Here is a 21,520-nt window from a genome sequence, read left to right as displayed (position 1 = left end):
AGGCTCAGACTGCCTTTCTTGCTATCCATACCTGGAGTTAGACTCAGAAGAACAGTCACTTAATAGTCCCATAGCATCTAAAAATGGCAAGTTCCAATAACCAGGTTTCAAATATGATTATAATTTCACTTAGGCTAAGGAACATCTTTTGAGGCAAGTCTTAAGTGGCTTACATGCCTTTCTGTACATGTTCAAGTTTCTGATTAAATAGCAATCATAAAATCAGATTTACCATTAGAACCTTGACTTTTCCATCAATGCCAAATTTTACCCAAGGTTACCTTCCTCTAGGAAATTTAGACTAAAATTCTTTTCCCCAAACTAAAGATGTCATTGATTTATTCTTAGTAATTAATTCAGTCAGTTGTTTTAATACTAATTGCTTTTACCTCACTTTGTAACATGTGCATTTTTTCTCCCCATCACTCCCCTCCCCCTGCTTCCTAATACCTTGCATTCTGATTACTCCTTCCCTCAATGTACCTTCCCTACTATCACACTCCACTCTTCCCTTATCCCCATCTTCTCTCTTTTCTTGTAGGGCAAAATAAATTTCTATACCCCATTCTTTGTATTTCTTATTTCCCGGTTATATACAATAAAAATTCTCAATATTCGTTGCTAATACTTTGAATTCCAACTTCTCTCCCTTCCCCCCTCCCTCCCCAACCCCACTGAGAAGGCAGGCAATTCAATACAGACTAAATATGTGTTGTTTTGCAAAAGACTTCCATAATAATCATGTTGTGTAATACTTATTGCCTCTGTCCTACTCTATCCCCCTTAATTTTTCCCCCCACAATTGACCTTGTCCCTTCTCGAAAGTGTTTATTTCTAGTGACTCCCTTCTCCCATTTTCCCTCCCCACTAACATTCCCTTCACCCCATTTGTTGCCTCCTCTCCTACTTTCCTGTGGTGTGATATAAATTTTCATATCAAATTTAGTGAGCATGTTATTCCCTCCTTCAGCCACGTGTGGAGAGAGTAGCTTCATTTTTCCCCTCTCCCCTTCTCCTTTTTCTCCTCCATTGAACAAGATTTTTCTTATCTCTTTTATAGCCTGCCCTGTTCCATTTCTCCTTTTCTCTTCCCGGTATTTTCCTCCTTCACCCCTTAATTTTTATTTTATTTTATTTTTTTGTGTGGATATCATCTCTTCTGATTCAACACACCCTGTACTCTCTATCTGTGTATGTGTATGTTTGTGTATGTACAATCTCTCCATCTATCCAAATACTGAGAAAAGAGTCAAGAGTTATAAATATTTTCTTTCCATGTAGTAATGTAAATAGTTCAGCTTTAGAGAGTCTTTTATGATTTTTGTTTCCTGTTTACCTTTTCATGCTTCTCTTGATTCTTGTCTTGAGAAGTCAAATTTTCTATACAGATCTGGTCTTTTCCTCAGTATGAATGATTGAAAGTCCTCTATATCATTGAATGACCATTTATTCCCTTGAAGTATTATACTCAGATTTGCTGGGTAGGTGATTCTTAGTTTCAATCCCAGTTCCTTTGACTTGTGAAATATCCCATTCCAAGCCCTTCGATCCCTTAATGTTGAAGCTGCCAGATCCTGTATTACCCTGATTGTATTTCCACAGTACTCAAATTGTTTCTTTCTAGCTGCTTGCAGTATTTTCTCCTTGATCTGGGAACTCTGAAATTTGACCACAATATTCCTAGGAGTTTCTCTGTTTGGGTCTCTTTCAGGAGGTGATCAGTAGATTCTTTCAAGATTTATTTTGCCCTCTGATTCTAGAACATCAGGGCAATTTTCCTTGATAATTTCATGGAAGATAATGTCTAGGCTCTTTTTGATCATGGCTTTCAGGTAATTCCATAATTTTTAAATTGTCTCTCCTGGATCTGTTTTCCAGGTCAGTTGTTTTTCCAATGAGATGTTTCACATTATCTTGTATTTTTTCAAATTTTTGGTTTTGTTTACTAACTGCTTGGTTTAACTCACAGTTGTTCATTTCCCTGAACTCAATTCTCTCTTTCAGCGAATTATTTTGTTCAGTGAGCTTTTGAACCTTCTCCTTCATTTGGCTAATTCCGCTTTTTAAAACCTCCTTCTCCTCATTGGCTTTTTGGACCTCTTTTTCCAATTGAGTTAGCCTCTTTTTAAAGCTGTTATTTTCCTCACCATTTTTTTGGTTCTCCTTTAGTAAGCTGCTAACTTGTTTTTTAAGGTCTTCTATTGCCTGAGTCCAGTTTAAGTTCCCTTTGGAGGCCCTGGAGGCAGAGGCCTTGACTTCCTCTGACAGTATGCCTTGTTCTTCCTTATTCAAAAGGATGGGGGGAGATACCTGTTCCCCAAGAAAGTAACCTTCTGTGGTCTTATTTTTTTTTTTCCCTTTTCTGGGCATTTTCCCAGCCAGTTACTTGACTTTTGAGTTTCCTCTCCACAGTCACCTCGCCTCCATTTCTGCCAAGCCAGCACAGGGAGCTGAGATTCAGATAAGCTGCTCCAAAGCCACAGGGGCTTTAGTTGGGGGCAGGGCTGCTATTCAGTGTGAGATTAAGATTAGCTACTCAGGAGGGGTCATTTAAGATCAGCTGCTCAGGAGGGGTCAGGGCCACTATACAGGGCTCAGTTCCCTCGGGGTTTACGATTTGACCTTCAACAATGGATGCAGGCTACTGCCTGCTTTGGAAGCCCCATCCACTGCTGCCTCTACTGCTGCCACCTGAGGAGTCCCAAGTTATGGGGACACCCTGCTCCCTTCTTGGCCAGCTGAAAAGACCCTCTCACTGACCTTTGGTGCCTGTGGTTTGAGGGAATCTGTGCAACTGGAGATTCTGCCCCTGAAGCCTGCTCAGATCTGCTCCTTCCAGTACTGCGTGGCCAAGACAGGGCTGTGCTCTGCTCTGCGTCCAGTGCGCAACAGACCTTTCCTGCTAGTGTATGTGCGTCTTTCTACTCCGCCATCTTGGCTCTGCCCCTATTCTTTTACTTTAAAAAAAAAATCTCATTGGGATACAAGCCCAGTAACAGTATTGCTAGGTCAGAGAGCATACACAGTTTTATAGTTCCTTGATGATAGTTCAAATTACTGTCTAGAATTCTTAAATCAGTTCACAACTGTACCAACAGTGCTATATAGTACCCCAATTTTCCCACATCTTTCTGAGATTTTCCTTTTCTGTCATTTTGTCCAATCCGATAGATGTAAAGGTTGTTTTAATTTACATTTTCTAATCATTACTGATTTAGAGAATTTTTTCAAATGACTAAAAATAGCTTTGAATTCTTTGTCTGAAAACTACCTGTTCATATCCTTTGACCATTTTATCTCTATATATTTGAGAAACGAGGCCTTTATCAGAGAAACTGTAAAACTTTTTTGTAGTTATGATTATTAATTATATTTCCATCCTATTTTTCTCATTCATTCTCTTTGTCTCTCTCTCTCTGTCTCTCCCTCTGTCTCTCTGTCTTTCTCTCTCTCTCTCTCTTTCTCCTCCCCCTTTTACCCTGCCCATTCCCAAAAGTGTTTTGCTTCTGACCACTACCTCTCACAATCCACTCTCCCATCACTCAGCCTCCTCCCCCACTTCTCCCAACTTGTGTAGGATAAGATAACTTTTTATACCAAACTGAGTATGTATGGTATCCTCTCTTTTAAAGTTCCTATTAGTCAAAGGTTCAGGTGTTATCCTTCACCACTCCCCTTCTTCCCTTCTACTGTATAAGCTCTTTTGAATATCTTTTATGTGAGACATTTACCCATTCTGCTTCTCCCTTTCCCCTTCTCCCAGTGCATCCCTCCTTGTTACTCCTTAATTTTATTTTTTTTAAATAATCATCCCATCATATTTTTCAAAATCCTCATTTTCATTGAATGTTCTGTTTTTTCTCGAGGATTATACTCAGTTTAATCTCAGCACCACATGGAATTAAAAAAAAACTGACTGTCCTAGGGTACAGAGATACTGCAAACAAATGTCAAAAAGCATAGAAAGTTAACACATCCTTTATATACCAAAACATAAAAATAATAATTTACCAAACATCCTCAGACAAGAGATACAAACTCAAATAGAGACAACAATGAAGTTCTGAATGGTGATGGATTGAAGAACAAATCAGAGAAACATTTGGTAATTATGTAAAAGGAAATCATACTGATGAATGAAAATACCCAAATTTCCATGATCAAGCTAAAGCAGTCCTTAGGGGGAAAGTAATGTTTGTACAAACATTAACAAAATAGAAAAAGAGGGGTTTAATGAACTGCGTATGCATTTTAATGAATTTTAAAACAATGAGAAAACCTAAAATAAGTACAAAAGAAAAAGTGTTAAAATCTAGAGGGGAGATAAAGTTAAAATAAACCCTAAAGAAATAATAATATACCCTAAAGAATAACAACTATAAAAAATAATATAAATATACATATAAATAAATGAAGAATAAATAATTAATGTAAAGAACAAGAAATAATGCTAAATAAAATTAAAAGCTGTTTGTCTTTAAAATAAAGTTGATGAACTGTTATCTAATCTGATTAAAAAGAAGAACATCAGAAAAATATTAAATGGGCAGGGTGAAATCACATCAAATCCCAAATAAATAAAAAGAATAACTATGTGCTAAGAAAACTGAGAACCCAATGTAGATGGAAGATTCCCTTCAGAATATAAAACATTTAAACTCTCAGAAGACCAGATAAAGATCTTACTAGCTATGTGACCCTGGGCAAGTCACTTAACCATCTTTGAGTCAGTTCCTAATCTGTGAAATGAGCTGGGGAAGGCAATGACAAACCACTCCTTTTGCCAGGAAAACTCCCAGTGGGGTCACTCTTTGTGACCCCTTATCCAACTCCAGTCAGACATGACTGAACATCAACAAAATTGTGTATATGTATGACTAATAGCCATTTTCCAATGAACAGATATGAGTTCTATAAATAATTACAAAAGTATTCACAACCCCATAAAAGAATGCTCCAAATCACTAACGATAAGAGCAGTTCAAATTAAAATATCTCTGAGTTTTTACCTGACACTTTGCAAATTGGCAAAAATGGCAAATCATTGTTGGAATGGAGGTAGATTGATTAGCATATAGATGTTTTTGGTGGCAATATGAAATGGCATAACCAATTTGGAATTATATAAATAAAGTGACAAATACGTCCATACTCTTTGAAAAGACTCCATTACTGGGCTTATACCACAAGGAAGTCATTGATAAGAAAATCTCCATACATTCAAAAATATTTATAGCAGCAATTTGTATGATACTTAACCATTGGAAATAAAGCAGCTACCCATCAATTAGGGAATTGCTAAACACATTGTGGTGCACGGATATAATAGAATAGTACTGTACATACTAAGGAATGATGTATATGATGAATTGTGATTTGTTCCCGATGAGGACCATGACATCAGGGAAATGAGGATATGACTTACAACTGACTTTGATTTGGTAAGGGAGAGCTGTACAAAGACACCAGCCTCACTTTCTCCTACAGAGCCATTTAGGTCCAGTGGCCAGATATTTATCAGGACTGGATCAACTGGAGATGGCCCGGGATGCAGTGTGAGACCTTGGCCTTTTTAAGCTAAGGTCTTTTATGGTTCTCACTTTGAGTGAGGCAGTGCCCATTCAGGGGCATCTTTAAGAAATGAGTCAAGGGATGACCTCTTTAATCATTAAAGAAAAGACTCAAACTGGGAGGGGAAGACCCTCAGGATTGCTCGCCAAAAGAGAAACAGTTACTATTTACATTCACTCTGAGTCTGGAGGGCCCCAAAATAACCATTAAATGGTGCTTAGGCAGGGACCTGTTGTCCAATCCATGAGATCCAGTGAATTGGATTTAAGGCTTGGTCTTCCAGAAAGAAGGCTAGATAGCTAGTAAACCCCAAGTTAGCTAGGTAGCTTTCAGCCATCTGAATTTACCTTCCTTCGGTCAGAACTCCTTCAGGTAAGAGGAGAGGAGAGGACAAGCTGAGTTGCCCAACTGGAACTGGCCCCCATTCAGGCAGTTCGGACTACTCACAGGTTGTAGTTTATCCTTCATTCCCGAAGAAGACCATGACATCAGAGGGATGATGACATGACTTGCAGTTAACTTTGATTTGAGTGAATAAGGGCTGTGCAGAGTCACCAGCCTCACCTTCTCCTCCAAAGCCATCTGGGTCCAGTGGCCAGATATCAATTAGGATGATGGGAGATGGCCCAGGATGCAGAGGACCCTTTTCAGATTCTCATTTTGAGAGACGCAACACCCATTCGGTGAATAGGTCTCTTTTAAGAAGTGAGTTAAGGGATGGCCCTTTTACATGATGAATATGATTGGTTGATTGTCCTTCATTCTCAAAGAGGACCAAAATGATATCACTATACTATGCTAGAGTCAAGTTATGGTGTGTCCAACTGTGGCTGGTCAGACCAAAATGAGCTTAGAATGTTCTCCCATAGGTAGGGAATGTTCTCCCACATAAAGAGTCCATGTGAACATTTGGGGTGGATTCTCTAAATTTGCGTATCTCGGATTTCTTTTGAGCTACTTCAGTTCTGCTTTGCTCACTGTGTACAGCACCTTCTCTGATGAGGGCATGCCATACTGATCGGTCCTGTGCCAGTGTTCCCCATGAACTTCCAGAGTTCTTAAGAGTGTTCTTATGCCACTTCTTCTGACCACCATGTAAATGCTTGTCCTATGTGAGTTTTCCATAAAATAGTTTTTGTCAGCAAGCATATGTTTTGCATTTGAACAATATGGCCAGCTCATTGGAGTTTGCGGCTTCTGATGAAATGATTCATAAAGTGATGCATAATGCATATAAAGAAGCAATGAAAAATTTATATGAATCAATGCAGAGTGAAGTAAGGAGAACCAAGAAAACTCTACGTAATAACTACAACAATGTAAATGGAATAAGCAACTACATTTTAAAATACCATGTTAATATAATAAAATTATAAAGATCTAGCAGAACTCAAAAGAAGAAATAGGAGAGGACACCCTTAACCTATCCTTTCATGGAGGTAGGAGATTCACAGGTGTTATGCATTGCACAGAATTGCAGACCTTTGTAATGTATTGATCAGTTATGCTGTTTTTTTTTCTTTAAAAATACTATTTGTTGTAAGGGATGGCTCTCTGGGAAGGGGAACAGGTGAGGTATTCAAGTTAATTATAATTATGTAAGAAACAGAAGATAGTAACATAAATGTATTTTTTAAAATTCACCTTAATTATTAATGTACCTGTTTGTACTTATATAAAAGAAAAGTAGGGGGGGACTCAAAAGTTTCTGTACATTATGCCAGTGTTTCTAAAATATCTTCTGTATAAAAGAGAAATCCAAACATCTCATTAATGCTTTTATCTTAAGATATCTTTTAGAATAATATGGAATTGTGGTACGTTAACATATCCCCTGAAGTTAGTTTTCAATTATTCTGTTGTATCTTGTGTTTTAAAAAAGTTATACTCATTTTTTCTTTACCCTCTTCTTCCCCCGTTTTTTGATACAGATAATGAACATGTTTACATGGAATTATCACAGAAACTTTATAAATACTGTCCAAAAGAATGGAAAAAAGAAGCCAGCAAGGTATGGCAATAAAAAATCACTTGAGTTTAGACTGTACCCATGAGCCAGATTATTTTCAGTTAACTCACTGTTTCAAATTTAGCTGTTCTAAATTAGAGACAAAGTAAAGTAGGGCCTCCTGCAGTTGTGAAGGAAAAATGGAAATGAGTCATATTAAAATTATAAATATCAAATGATTGAAATATCATTGGTCTATTACTAATCTTAGGTATTTTGGAATTTTTTTAACCATCAGTTTAACAAAAAATGAACTATAAATATTGAGACATTGTTTTGAAAAGGTCATAGCAAATTTTAACTTTAGAGTTAAGTGATATGTTAGGAATGGCAATTTATGACCTTTTTTGACTTTTTAATGTTCTGGACTTAATAGTGTATGGTGTTCATAAGGGATAATTGACTTCCTACTAGCAGTCATCAATTCATAATATGGAGTATATCATCATCAAGGTGATTTGTTGATATTTTCAGTTTTTTGAAGCTCCTTATTTTGAAGCTCTCTGTACTTTACTCTGCATATATCCAAATGACATATATGTATATCTATTTATTTTAGGGTATTGACCAGTTTGGTCCTCCAATGATCATTCACTTTCGAGTGCAATATTATGTGGAAAATGGCAGGTTAATAAGGTATGGACACATTAGTCTAGTTCTTTATGTCTTTTTAAAAAAAAGAATTACAGAAAATTTTCAAATGTTAACTTTAATAAAATCACTAATGATTTATAATAATTTGTTTTAATTTTAATTTACATTGTAATTTATTATAATTCCTATATTCCGTTTCTCAATGACATTTGTCATTAGCAGAATACAGTTTTTGAAGATGTCAGAAAAACCTCAAGTCACGATGAAGATAGAGAGCACAGAAATAAAGATTGTGATAGTTTTATCTTTTACTTTACAAGTTTAAAAAGCACATAGGTATATCTTTATTTGATCCTTAAAAAATGTTAGCTAGCAAAAAAAATTACCTACAAGCTTTCATTGTGGGATAATACTTTGATTTTTAGGTTTTGTTTTCAAAATTTATAAGGCATTTAATATATATTCACATTTGATCTTTTTTTAAAAAAAAATCTATTAATATTTTACCAAAGAAAAATAACTTGTAACCTGTCTATTCTAAGTGATTGTTTGTACTTTGTGAGATATTTGACGGGAAAGACAAATGAATTTACTCTAAGAGAAGAATTTTGAAAATTGTTCTTCCTATTGTGATTGTAATGTTGAATAATACCAAGCCTTTACAACAGGTCCTTTGAAATAGCTAATACAAATGTACTAGCTGTTTAGTAACCATTTCCAGCCACTCCTACCCTTTGCTGTTTCTTATAGATGATACTCTATCTCCTCCCTCCATGCAGGAGGCATGGAGTACTTTCCCTGCTTGCCACTCATAGTTCAGAACAAATTTCACATCTTGAATACCTTTTCTTTTGCTCTCTCCTCTCCTTGCTGTTCACCAATTATTAGCAGACATGCTCCCCTAATTATTTTGTATTTGCTTGGTTCATATTTTGTATAATGTGCTATGTAATGTAAACCCTTTGGGGTTGAATGCTTTATATTTTTTGCTTTTGTATTCCTAGTCATTGACACATAGAAAGTGCTTTATAAATGCCTTTTGAATTGAATCATATCTTCATTTTACAGATAAGGAAACTGAGCAAATCATTTTATTTCTCAGAACCTTAAAGCCACATAGTAAGTGGCAGAACACAAACATAAACACATCTTCTCATTCTGAGCCTAGTGCATATTCTGTTATACCTACATTTCCTCACGAATGAAAATATTTATTCTCCTACGGTAAATAAGAGCTTGGAATCAAAAAAAAAATAAAACAATTGAGACCTAATTTCTGATACTTGCTGTGTGATCCTGAGCAAGTGATTTAATTCATATTGCCTCAGCCAACTCCTTGGAACTTTATCACTAAATTGTAGATTGTGATCTGCCTTGGTAGCTCTGTGGATAAATTTGCTGCATCTGGAAATGATAGTTTTTTTCATGTATTTCTGTAAGGAAAATGATGGAAAATCATCTGAAGTAGTGTGATACAGGGGAAGAAGTCAGATTTGAAGTCAGAGAACCTGGTTTCAAATACCAGCTGTTTGCTACATCTGTGACCTTGGGCAAGTCATTCTCTGGGCCCTACTCTCTTGGTCTCAGCTTCCTCACATATAAAAGTTATTTTATTTTATCCTGAGCTTAAGAAATAAACAAGCATTTCCAATATCCTAGTAGAGTAGAAAAAAAAGAGATAATTACACATGAAACTGTAAATCTCTTACGTACAACTTATTATCCTTGTATATCGTAAAGTTGTAGTATAACTTCTTTTTTTTTTCTCTTCCCTATCCCTCTTCCCCTGCCCTAGAGATGGCTACCGTGTGTGTGTGTGTGTGTGTGTGTGTGTGTGTGTGTGTGTGTGTGTGTGTGTGTGTGTGTGTGTGTACTCATTCTGTACACACTTCTCTTTATCAGTTCTTTTGCTGGGTATTTATAATAGTCAAAAATACTTAGTCTTTCAAAGTTTTTCTTAAAACAGTATTTTGGTTACTGTATATGAACAATGTGGTTCTGCCCACTTTCCTCTTCATTATTTTATGCAAGTCTGCCTATGTTTTTCTAAAATCATTTAGCTCGTCATTTCTTATAGCACAGTAGTATTCCATCACAATCATATACTCCAACTTGTTCAGTAATTCCCCAATAGAAGGACATCCCTGAAATTTCTAGTTCTTTGCCACCACAGAGAGAACTGTTATATTTTAGAACACATAGATTCTTTTCCTTTTTCCCTTGTCATCTTTGGAAACAAACCTAGTAGTGGCATTGCTGGGTCAAAAGGTGTATACAGTTTTATAACTCTTTGGGCATAATTTCAGATTACTCTCCAAAATGGTTAGATCATTTCACGGTTTCTCTAACAATGAATCAGTGTCCCAATTTTTCCACATCCTCCCCAACATTTGTCACTTTCCCCTTCAGTTGTTTTAGGCAGTCTGATAGGTGTAGAATAATATCTCAAGGTTGTTTTAATATGCATTTCTCTAATCAATAATGATTTTGAGCATTTTTTCATCTTATTGTAAATTGTTTTAATTTCTTCACTGTTTGTATCCTTTGACACTTGGGGAATGATTCGTATTCTTGTAGATTTGACAAAGTTTTTTTGTATATTTGACATAAGAGACCTTTATCTGAAAAACTCTATAAATCCCGTCCCACTCCCCCCCCCCCAATTTTATGCTTTCCTTCTGATCTTGGCTACATTTGTTTTATTTGTACAAAAACTTTTTTATTTAATATAATCTAAATTATCCATTTATACCTCACAATTCTCTTTATGTGTTGTTTATTCATAAATTGTTCACCTATCCATAAGTCTGATAGTAATATGTTCCATGTTCTTAAATTTTCTTGTAACATATATCTCTTTATATCTAGGTCATGTATTCATTTTGACCTTATCTTGGTAAATGGTGTAAGATAATGGCCTGTGCCCAGTTTCTGCCATACGGCTTTCCAGCTTTCCCAACAACTTTTACCTAAAACTTAAGTCAAACACAGGATTACTGTAGTCATTGCTGCTGTAAATTGTATGTCTACTTTGTTTCATTGTTCTACCTTTATATTTTTAAGTACCAGACAGTTTTGATAATTACTGTCATATAGTTTAAGATCTATTACTGCTAGACATCCTTCATCTATGTTTTCTTCCTAACTCAGTAAAAAAATTCTGGTAGTATATTTGGAGTGAATATATAAAGTAAAATTTAAGTAAAATGGTCGTTTTTATTATATTGGCCCTGCCTTCCATCACATACTTCTGAGTTTCTTTTAAACATTAAGACTAGGAAGACAGACAAATCACAGGCCAGTTATGCTCTCATACGTTGAATCTTCTGTTCTTGGTTTTATATTTTAAATTCAGCATTAGCCAGATTTTTATGGCAGTGTTGCCGTTGAAACCTCGAGGAATGAGAGCACAAATTCAGTGCCATGTGGGAACTTTAGAAGCAGTTTGCTCATCGAGGAGGAGAACAAATAAGTAAAGACAGTACTTGTGGTTACAATTTGGAGACTATCTTTAAAAAAAACTAGTACTGGGATTTATTACTGAATAACTTTAGAACATTAAATAGTTCATAGAAAATGATTTAGAGTAAACTTTTAAGGAAAATAGTCCCCTAAATATAAGTCATGTGCTTCACTTGTTCGTTTTTAAGCCCCAAGAAACATGTAAAATGGGAAAAGTAAATTTAGCTGAATGTCTATAGGTAATAAGATTTATCTGCTTTTATGCTGTGCCATTTGTAGCTTACAAATAGTAGAGCCAGGTTCAAGTTCTACCTTTGATATACACTGGCTCTGTGATCTTGGGGAAAGTCATTTTCTGTGACTTAGGTGCAAAAAAGTACCAAACTTCATTGTAGAGAGAATTCCTCCCCTGGATACTTCCCATTTCTTACTCGCTTATCCAGTGGAAGCATATATCCAATCTCTGTCATCATCCCTATCCCTTGAGATAAAAATAAATAAAGCTATGGAGCCTTCTTTCCTCTTTAGGGTAGGATTCTTATGAATTATTGTCATTTTATATAAAAGTAAAAAATAATTGGAAAATTTGGAATGTTCTGAAAGGAAAGTACATTATTTAGCCACTGGTTAACTGTCTAAGCCTAGTAAATGGTTAATACTTTCCTATATTTCTAACCTAGTTCTTAAATGATACACAAATGAAAACACTGTATAGTCACTATTTTTTTAATCTCTTAAACTTTCTCCAATCTGAGGGTTGGGGGAGGGAGAGAAGGGAAACACTGTATATAAACATTTTATTTTGAGTACTAAATAGTTAAGCTTGATGTTTCCCAAAAGTCACCCTCTGACTTTTTTATTAAATTATTTCAAATAAAAATCCATATTCTTTCCTGCCCACCTCCTCCACTGAAAAATAAAGAAAAACAAAGTCCTTGTAACATACGTGATTGTCAAGCAAAACAAGTAACCCTTTTGGACATGTATAAAAAAATATATGTCTCAGTCTTCATCTGTTCAGGAAGGAGGTAGATAGCATGCTTTGTTATGTATCCTCAGAAGCATGTCTGGTCATCCAGTTGATCAGAGTTCTTAGTTCTTTAAATTGTTTGTGTTGTTACTGTATAAATTGCTGTCCTGTTTCTGCTCACTTCACTCTCCATCAGTTCATTAAAGTCTTCCCTGTTTTCTCTGAAACCACTCCTTTCATTATTTCTTATGACAGTCTTATGGCACAATTGGTATTCTGTGTTATTTATTGATCACAATTTATTCATCCATTCCCCAGGGTAAAGAAGTCTTAGTTTCCAGTTTTTTTGCCACCATAAAAAAGACTGCTATAAATATTTTTGTACCTATAGGTCCTTTTCCTTTTTTATCTCTTTTGGGCATAAACCCAGTAGTGATCCTACTAGATCAAAGAATGTGCACAGTTTAATAACTTTTACCCACTAGCTTTCTTGATCATTCATTAACATCTTTGCACCGTAAGGTAAATCATATAAGCTAAATCTAAGAAAAGAGAGGGTTAAAAGGGGGGGGGGGGGGGAGAGGAGGGTCCAAATTTCTATGCTTTAACATACGAAACTTTTTTAAAGCAGAAATCATTGTCATTGTGATTTGGTTTTCTCCATTAGTACTTTTGAATTAACTTAATAGGAATTATATCTATTTCTAACTTACTCTGATGCCTTACTCCTCTTAAACCTATTTTTCTTCCTTATCTTTATTCTTTCTGTCTCAGTATTTTTTCAAGACATCAACCCTGCTCTGTTTACACTCTTCTTCCTTCCCAATCCTGATCCTCTAGTGAAACTCACCTCTATACTATTTTCAACTCTTGAACCCCTTGCTGCCTTTTTTCTACTATTGATCCTATCAATCCTGCTTTATTCTTACTCACGTACTGCTAAACATGTATGGAGAAAGAAGTATGTAGCCAGCCTGACTGGGGTCACTGTAGTTTTATATATTTTATCTACACTGAGCCTTCACTGCAGAAGGAGTCCCTTTACTCTTCCATAACTGATTCTTTAGTTTCATCAAAACAGTAGTTGTTCTAAAGCCTTTCTTTTCTCCTTGAACCTCTCCCTGCACCTGCTCCCTTCCCCCATTCAACTGTACTGAGAAAATTTAGGTTATTTGCTCCTGCTTCACCTTTCTTCCAAATGAAAGAAGTTTCTTTAATAAGTAACTTTTTTTGGCCTTGAATATTTTAAGTTTTAAACTCTTGTTCCTCTCCTACTGAGTATTCTCAATCATGTGCTTGTTGTAACATACCTATTCAATGAGGAAAGTAGACATTCACAAAAACAGAAAGCCTGTTGGTAAATGGACAAAAGTTTGGGGTTCTTTTTACATATCAGATCATCAAGATCCAAGTTTTCTTTTTGCTTTTTCTCCAAGGGACAGAATAGCCAGATATTATTATTACTGGCACCTGAGAAAACAAGTTCTTCATTCCCAGTGTATGCTTCAAGAGGAGGCCTACTTCTTGCTGGCTGCTTTTGCGTTACAAGCTGATCTTGGAAACTTCAAAAGGAATAAGCACTATGACAAATATTTTGAGCCAGAGGCTTATTTCCCATCTTGGGTAGGTACTGTTTTCATACTTTAAGGAATATTTTTCCACCAGTTCACGCTGGTGCTATTTTTAATTTTTTTCTTTAAGAGGCCAAAAATGCAGATTTGTAGAACCATGTTATCTGAAATACCAAAATACAAATATGATACTTAAAAGAACTTTAGAAGTTATGAGAACAAGAACAAGAGTAGGTGGTAGTAGTAGCAGTGGTAGTAGTAGTTCAATACTGTCTTTATGGACTTAGTCTGCCTTAGTAGATGCTGAGACTATAGAATTAAGAGTGATAGGTTTGACATTATCCTTTGGCTGGAACTTTCCGACTTTCAATACTTTTGCTTATTGGAACTTCTCATCTTTTGAAAGGACAGACACCACTATTAAAAAGGTGAGATCATTCTTAATTTTCCCATTGGTAGGAAAAACAAACGAAGAAACAAGTAAAACACCTTAATTTTAAAAAAGAAATAAGAAAGAACGAAGAAATAGTTTTATGTGTTTTTCCATTTCTCCAAATAGTTATTGAACTTTGTTTTGTTTAAACAGGTTATTACAAAGAGAGGGAAGGATTACATCCTAAAACACATTCCAAACATGCACAAAGATCAATTTGCACTGACTGCCTCTGAGGCACATCTTAAATATATTAAAGAAGCCATCCGCCTAGATGACATCGCTGTTCATTACTACAGATTGTATAAGGTAATGGAGTAAAGTCAGTTTTGCAGCTTCAGTCAAGAGATACTTTCAGTTTTGAAAAAGGCATTCGTTTCTAAATAAAACATATATACACAAACATTTCATTGTGTTTATAACACATTCTAAACATTTATACTTGAATTTCTATTTAGTTACTATGAATCAGTCTTAGAGGTAATAACATAATTTAACTCATAGTGACAGGATGTAGTATTTTTATGTAATTTTATTTTATATATGTATAATGTATAATACATTATATTATTGATAATGTTAGAATATATTATCTTATAACATTATAAGATAATAAATTACATAATATGCAAATATATTTTTATATAATATTGAAAATAGAGATGAAAATGAGATAATGAATATTCTTCAATGGCTTATCAAACAGATGAAATATTTTATAATGCCCCCATGAATTTAGTATAGCTTCTCCTGGCCCTAGTAAAATTTAAATTACCTCCTCTAGGAGTTTGATTAGAAATCTATTATTTTATTATTTATTTATTATTTTATTATTTATTTATTAGGCACTTTTAAAAATTGTTCAAAGTGAAGTTATGAAACTTACATTCTTTAAAATAGTGTCCTTCAAACTTTATCACTCCCTGCAAGTGTGATTTTTAACATGACATTTTCATTTAGCAATGAAAGTCTCCCTACTCTGTACCTCTTGTTGGATGAAACAACTTGGATCATTCAGCCCAAAGAGATAAACTCTTTGCACAACCCTGTGTCATCTATTCAGTTGCAAATGATTGGCCATTTTGAGAACCAGAAGCCTAACAGTCACTTATTCAGAACACCACTTGGTGTTCCAAAAGGCTTCACTCAGCCCATTCTTTATGGACAGAAACCTTTTGAAACATGAGCCTTGCATGATCATAAGAGCCCAAGGGAAGAGACTACTGGAAAGCTTTTTTCAGATTTTCAGGGTTGTAGCCTGTTTTGTGCACCACTTGAAAAAGGTACACATTTATACCCAAGTGGGGAACATGGGTTCTCTAAAACTTTAAAGAGTAGCAATTTTAGGACTTCCTTCTTAGATCATAGGCAAGTGAAATCAGTGGCTTATTCTTTATCATTCCTAGAACTCTTTGTGTTTTCCCCTTCCACTATATTCCCCCAAGAAAGCAGTCTGGTTCTTAAATTTTCTTAGGGTTGATTTCACATTCTTTGTCTTTTGTATGGGCCACATCTGATCTAAGGCTTTTGCCAGTGTAGCTTCAACTGACCAGTCAACAAAATATCATCAGTGTAGTAGCATACATCAGTGCCACCAGAAAGGGAGGCCTCTTTCAGGTTTCTGCCCACCATCGTCTGAAAATAGTCCTGGAGAAGGATCATAAAAGAATACTGGACTCTTTCCCGGGTGAAAAACAATCTACTTCTGACCAAACTCAGTCACAGGAATAGAGAAAAAAGCATTGATGAGGTCAATAACTCCATACCAATGGGTCTGGGCCATGTACGTTCCTCACATGGAGCACAAGATTGTTGTGCAAGAAACTGATATTACAAAGTACCCCAGTTTCCTTCCTCTCCATCACTGAGAAAAAATGTCTTTTACCCCCTTGCAGTGAAACACAATTGTTTGGTGTTATAGACATAGTATAGTTTGGACAGCTCTAAGGGTTTCCTTACCTTTGACCCTATGTACAGTAATATTCAAAAGCTACTGAAAGAGTTTGCACAGATACTAATTCCCAAGAGCCCATGCTGCTTTCCCTCCATTGTTTGTCCTCTGTAGCCTCCCCTCAATTATCCAAATAGGGCAAGGCTTTAGAAGAAGCTTTAGAAGTCTTAGAATAGGACTGAAGGGCTTCTTTTGCCCTGGTGCTGAATTTCCTGTACAGTTTTACTAGCCACCTACATACTGGCCTTCAAATGCAATTTTAATCACCTCCTTATAATAGTAGCCATATACACAATTCCCCTGGAGGGATGATAGACTTTATTTTTTTTCCTATTTCTGGACTGTCTCTTTATACCAAAAGTAGTATTTGCCCAAGCCAGAACTGTTCTGATTTCTTGATCAAATTTCAGCCTACATCTTAATGGCAAGGGAGGCCCATAGCTGAAGTCTGAAGCCATTCTGGTGGGGCTTCATCTAGAAAGCCAGATCCAGTTGTTCTCGTAAGCAGACTGCATATTTTGTGGTGGACCTTGGTGGGGAAAGGAACTATAGAAATCTAATCAGCCAAAACCATTTCCTTTGGGAACTTCACCCCTTTTTTGCAGATCCCCATTGGGGAGCCAGCTACAATAGGAATTCATCTTCATGGAGCCAGGTGCAAATAGTACCCTAAGTCATCTGAAAAGGGACAAAAGACAGTCCCCTATACCCCTATATGGGGACTGATTTAGCTGACAATAACAAGAAGTCCCTAGGGTGCTCCCCAAACTTATGGAGCTCAAGAGGGAAAGAGTGTCTCAACCTCAGGGTCCATTAGACCATAGTCTCAAGAGCCATTGCTACAATGTCCCATCAGGTTTCCGTTTGAACTTTTTGTGCACCCTCTTCCAAGGGATCAGTAAGAAATATTCCTGTCTCATCCTTGCTTTCACTCTTATTTTCCTGTAACCCCTAAGTTGATGTCTTGTGAGTTTCTTATTGTGGCCTGTTGGTCCCCACTCCCATCAGGAAACATCCCTGTACTTGCTGGTCTGCAAATGCAATGGCATTTAAAATTTAATTTAATTTAAAATCCTGAAATTTAAAGCCCCTCAGCTTTCGTTACATTGTCCTTAAAAGCTGAGATCTCTGTCCCTAGTTGCTGAATGTGCTGGGGTAGGTCACTTCTGGTTTTATTAAACTGACAGTCCTATTTCTGTAGCCTGGTCAGCAACAACCAGGGAATGCTACACGTTACATTTTCTTTACCCTCAGTCATTTCTAGGACCAGTGAACTAATACTTTCATGTGAGCAGGATTCTGCTTCCTGTCCCTTGGTGTCACCATGCCTTATCTGGCCATTCTTTGTTCACTCCACACCTGCAGAGTCCTTCCCCATAATGTGTGCTACAAGGTCCTATGATCTTGTCCTAGTTATTGACTGTGCCAAAATTATCAGAGGTGGACCTGGACCCCCTAGTAAAAGTTCATTGTTGAGGAGAGATACTCATAGGTTTTTGGACAGTTACAAGGAAGTTTACTAATACAGCAAGAATGTTTAATAAGAATATATTGGCACTTAAAATTTTTGACTCTCATCTCCACATGGAAACAATAAGGCACAATTTGGTGACCCTCATTGTCTTCAGAGGGCAATATCGGACCTTTTATTCCTCTAGGTGACTAGGAAGCTAAGTCAATACAGCTAGTGAATATGTCACCAGGAAGCTTTATCAATGAAGGCACAACTTCTTCCTTGTCTCATCTCCTCACCCCCAGTCAAGCAAGTCCTGGCTGTGTCACCTTTTCCTAACCCATATGGGGAAAGGGGAACACTTGTAAATACTGGATCTATCACACAAGTTGAATGGAATGGAGGTGTTTGTAACTATTAGAGAAGCAGACAGTATACTGAAGGTCAAATATGGGGATAATGGAAGGAAATCTCCTAAAGAAGACAAGATGAACTAAGGTCACTTGGCCCTGTAGAAAGATTTTCCTTGGCTCAGAGAAGGCTTTCATGTGAGACATGGGTAAAGGAGGAAATGGTGGCAGAAGCCATCCGGATGATGCAAGAGGAAGAGGAGATGAGAAGAGGGAGCTGCCATTTAATGGCCACAATATTTTCAGTAAAATATGAAGTAAGGTTCTTATCTAAGAGGATGAGAAGAAAAGAAGCATTGGGAGGCTTGAGAAGGTTTCAGAGAGCCACTGTGCTGAGTAGGATAGTGAGTTAACTAGAGAGTAGTAAAAGGAGGGCTCAGTTGAGGTTATGTAACATAAATTTATGGTTCTTTAAGCTTGCATCCACTTCCCCAAGGACTCTGTATCTACTTGTGGGAGAGTGTATCACAGACTTTGGGGTGGGGATGCTTTGTACCAGCTGTTTTTAGTATGCTCCTTTAGTAAATACTCCTTTCTGATTAAGTCTGGCTCACTAATTGGAAAGAAACATACCCCTCTGCCCAACTTAGCCCTATGGAGAAATAGCAACTTATTTCTGAGGACTCAGCTTATCGGTACAAATCAGGGGTGGAGCTAGTAGCCGCAGAACAGGGGCTACACATGCTTCCCATCTCTTGACATATTTTCATACATTGCCAAAGTGTTGATTTATTTTACTTGACTATAGTTCTTTGTTACAAAGATGAATTTCTAGTTGAGATTGACAGTGGTAGGGAGAAAGGGACAGAGAGATAATCATTGAAACATTTTTAAAATACACAGAAGAGAACGGAACCATGTTCAGAAGAAAGAGACCCATGAATGAAGAGGGAGGTCAGTTTTCTTACTATTATGTTAAATTTAAAAACTGCCTGTAATAGAAGATTTACTTACCATCCTTTTACTCTTTTATATATTGAAATGATCGTACTCACTCATGTTGTTTGTTCAGTAGTGATGTTTGTTAAAGTCACCACAAAAAAATGAAGAACAAGGAGACTCTCATGCCCTTGATTTCTGGTATTGCTCTCAACTTTCTAATGCTGTACATTGTGGATTAAAATTTGTATTTTTCTTCAAAAGATATTTTGTTCCTGTAGGATAAAAGGGAAATTGAAGCTTCGTTAACTCTTGGGTTGACCACTCGAGGAATACAGATCTTTCAGGTATGTGGATGGAAAATCATTATCATATGGAATGGGCTGTTTTTTCTTGGGACAGTGCTACATACATTATATTTGCCACATGATATTCAAAGCCAGTTTCATTGGGTTTGATTGGGTATTCTTTCCTACTTTTTAAAGTTAGAAGATGATGTAGGCTTTAATCTAGTTCTTGCCAGTTATCATTATTCTTCTTCCTCCCTCCCCAAAGAGCTGTATTTCAACTATAGGAAATGTTTCAGTTAACATCCACAAATGTATTATAAAACACTGACTTGGGGGCTTATTTAACCAGCGTAATAAAGCAGACAGAGAGAATGAAAGCCTAGTTCACTTTACCAGGTGGTCTTCATGATTAAAATATGCATTAAAGTAGGACTAAAAAAGTTTTGAATTGTGTAGGGGTCAGAAGACTAGTTCAGCCTTGCCACTAATTTGTTCTGTCCTCAGGGGAAGCCATCGACTCTTTGAGTCTTAATTTTCTCCTCTGTAAAATCAGTATAATTCATTTCCTGTGTAATAGCATTGTTGAAAGTAAAGTGCTATACGTTAAAGTTCTGTTCAAATGTCTGAGTGTCAGTTTTCTTATCTAATAAGCCAGCTGATAAACTCCGAGATCTGTTCCAGCTCTAGAGATCCTCTGATCTTTTGATACTTCATTGTATCTGATCCCATGAAATATTTCTTAATGATTTTACATAAGAATCTTTTTAATCTCCTTTTTACCTTACCTCCCAGCAATGTAGCATTTCTTTAGTGTGACCTCAGTAGCCTCAGTTCTCCTAAGGAGGTCAGTTGTGTTTGAGAAATAAGTCTTCCTCAGTCCGTTTCGAATATTATTAGGCCTAATTCACAGTGAGCTAAATGGTTCCTTTGTTGCCTCAAAATCTTAATGTAAACTCTTATAGGAAACAGGATGATCAAGTTTGTCTTATCTTCTTCCATTTTGCAGGATTATAGAAAAAAGGAAAACTTACTTGTTCTCTTTTTTGAAGGTTGCACTTTGCATTACCTTCTCATAAAATTTCACTAAAAATTCACTAAAAAGCTTTAAGACATTGACAAGTAAGAGTTGGGGGTTGGGGGCATACCATGTAACCAATATAGAAGAAAATAATTAGCAGTATTGTTGTTGCCTCTAATTCAGGTTGGATTCCAGCTGCAAATCTTTACTAATATGCTTTCAAATAGGAGAAATGATGATTGATATTCTGGATTGCTTGAAATTGATTTTATAAAGTGGGATTAATAGAACAGAGTTAGGTTAAAACTTCAGTTTTTTGGGGGGTTGTGATTTGCAGAATTTGTGTTTTATTTTCATAATAATAGAATAAAAAGAAAATGTTTAATTTAATAAAGACTGTTTGGCTAGATGTGCTCCATTGGCATGATGTACAAGTTCCAGGAAATCTGCTCCTCAAATAGGTGATAATTATTATCCCTTACTTAATGATGAGCAGAACCCCAGGGTGTCACTGGGTAAAAGTCCTTTTCTTATTACCTCATGGATGACAGTTATGTTTCCTGATTCTGTCCTACTTAACAAAATTCCATTCCATGTCAGTATGTATGATGAGTACAAAATAATCAGTGGAATATGATGTAACCTGGAGCCTTGAAATTTTTTTTGTGCTCATTAATTTACATTAAGGAAATATGTATAAGAAATAAAGTAATCTCCCCAACCTTCTCAAAGAAGAAGCCCCAGGAAGCTTAAAAGCAACAACTTGAGTCAACTTTGTCAGAGTAGGATCAGCAGTAACTGCTCAAGGCCCCTTTTTGAATATCAACTCACCACTAATTTACACCCTGAGTTTCCCTTAGCATGTTGACTCCAGTCCTGAACCCCAGGTCTGAGATGCCCTGACCCACCC

The 21,520-nt window shown here is 36.3% G+C and overlaps 1 protein-coding gene across 1 annotated transcript in view; it reads left to right on the top strand.

The window, feature by feature from the left end:
- The window catches only part of FRMD6 (FERM domain containing 6), a 114,659-nt gene that overhangs the window by 73,621 nt on the left and 19,518 nt on the right, over positions 1–21,520 (top strand). Inside the window, exons 4-8 of the mRNA XM_072629714.1 lie at positions 7,503–7,582; positions 8,139–8,215; positions 14,042–14,228; positions 14,763–14,918; positions 19,584–19,649. Of these exons, the coding sequence (XP_072485815.1) occupies positions 7,503–7,582; positions 8,139–8,215; positions 14,042–14,228; positions 14,763–14,918; positions 19,584–19,649 (566 nt within the window). The remainder of the gene's footprint in view (positions 1–7,502; positions 7,583–8,138; positions 8,216–14,041; positions 14,229–14,762; positions 14,919–19,583; positions 19,650–21,520) is intronic.

The sequence above is a fragment of the Notamacropus eugenii genome, chromosome 1 (genome assembly GCF_028372415.1).
Source record: "Notamacropus eugenii isolate mMacEug1 chromosome 1, mMacEug1.pri_v2, whole genome shotgun sequence".
Lineage (NCBI taxonomy): Eukaryota > Metazoa > Chordata > Mammalia > Diprotodontia > Macropodidae > Notamacropus > Notamacropus eugenii.
The sequence above is the reverse complement of the archived record's forward strand: the minus strand, read 5'-3'. Positions and strand labels throughout refer to the sequence as shown.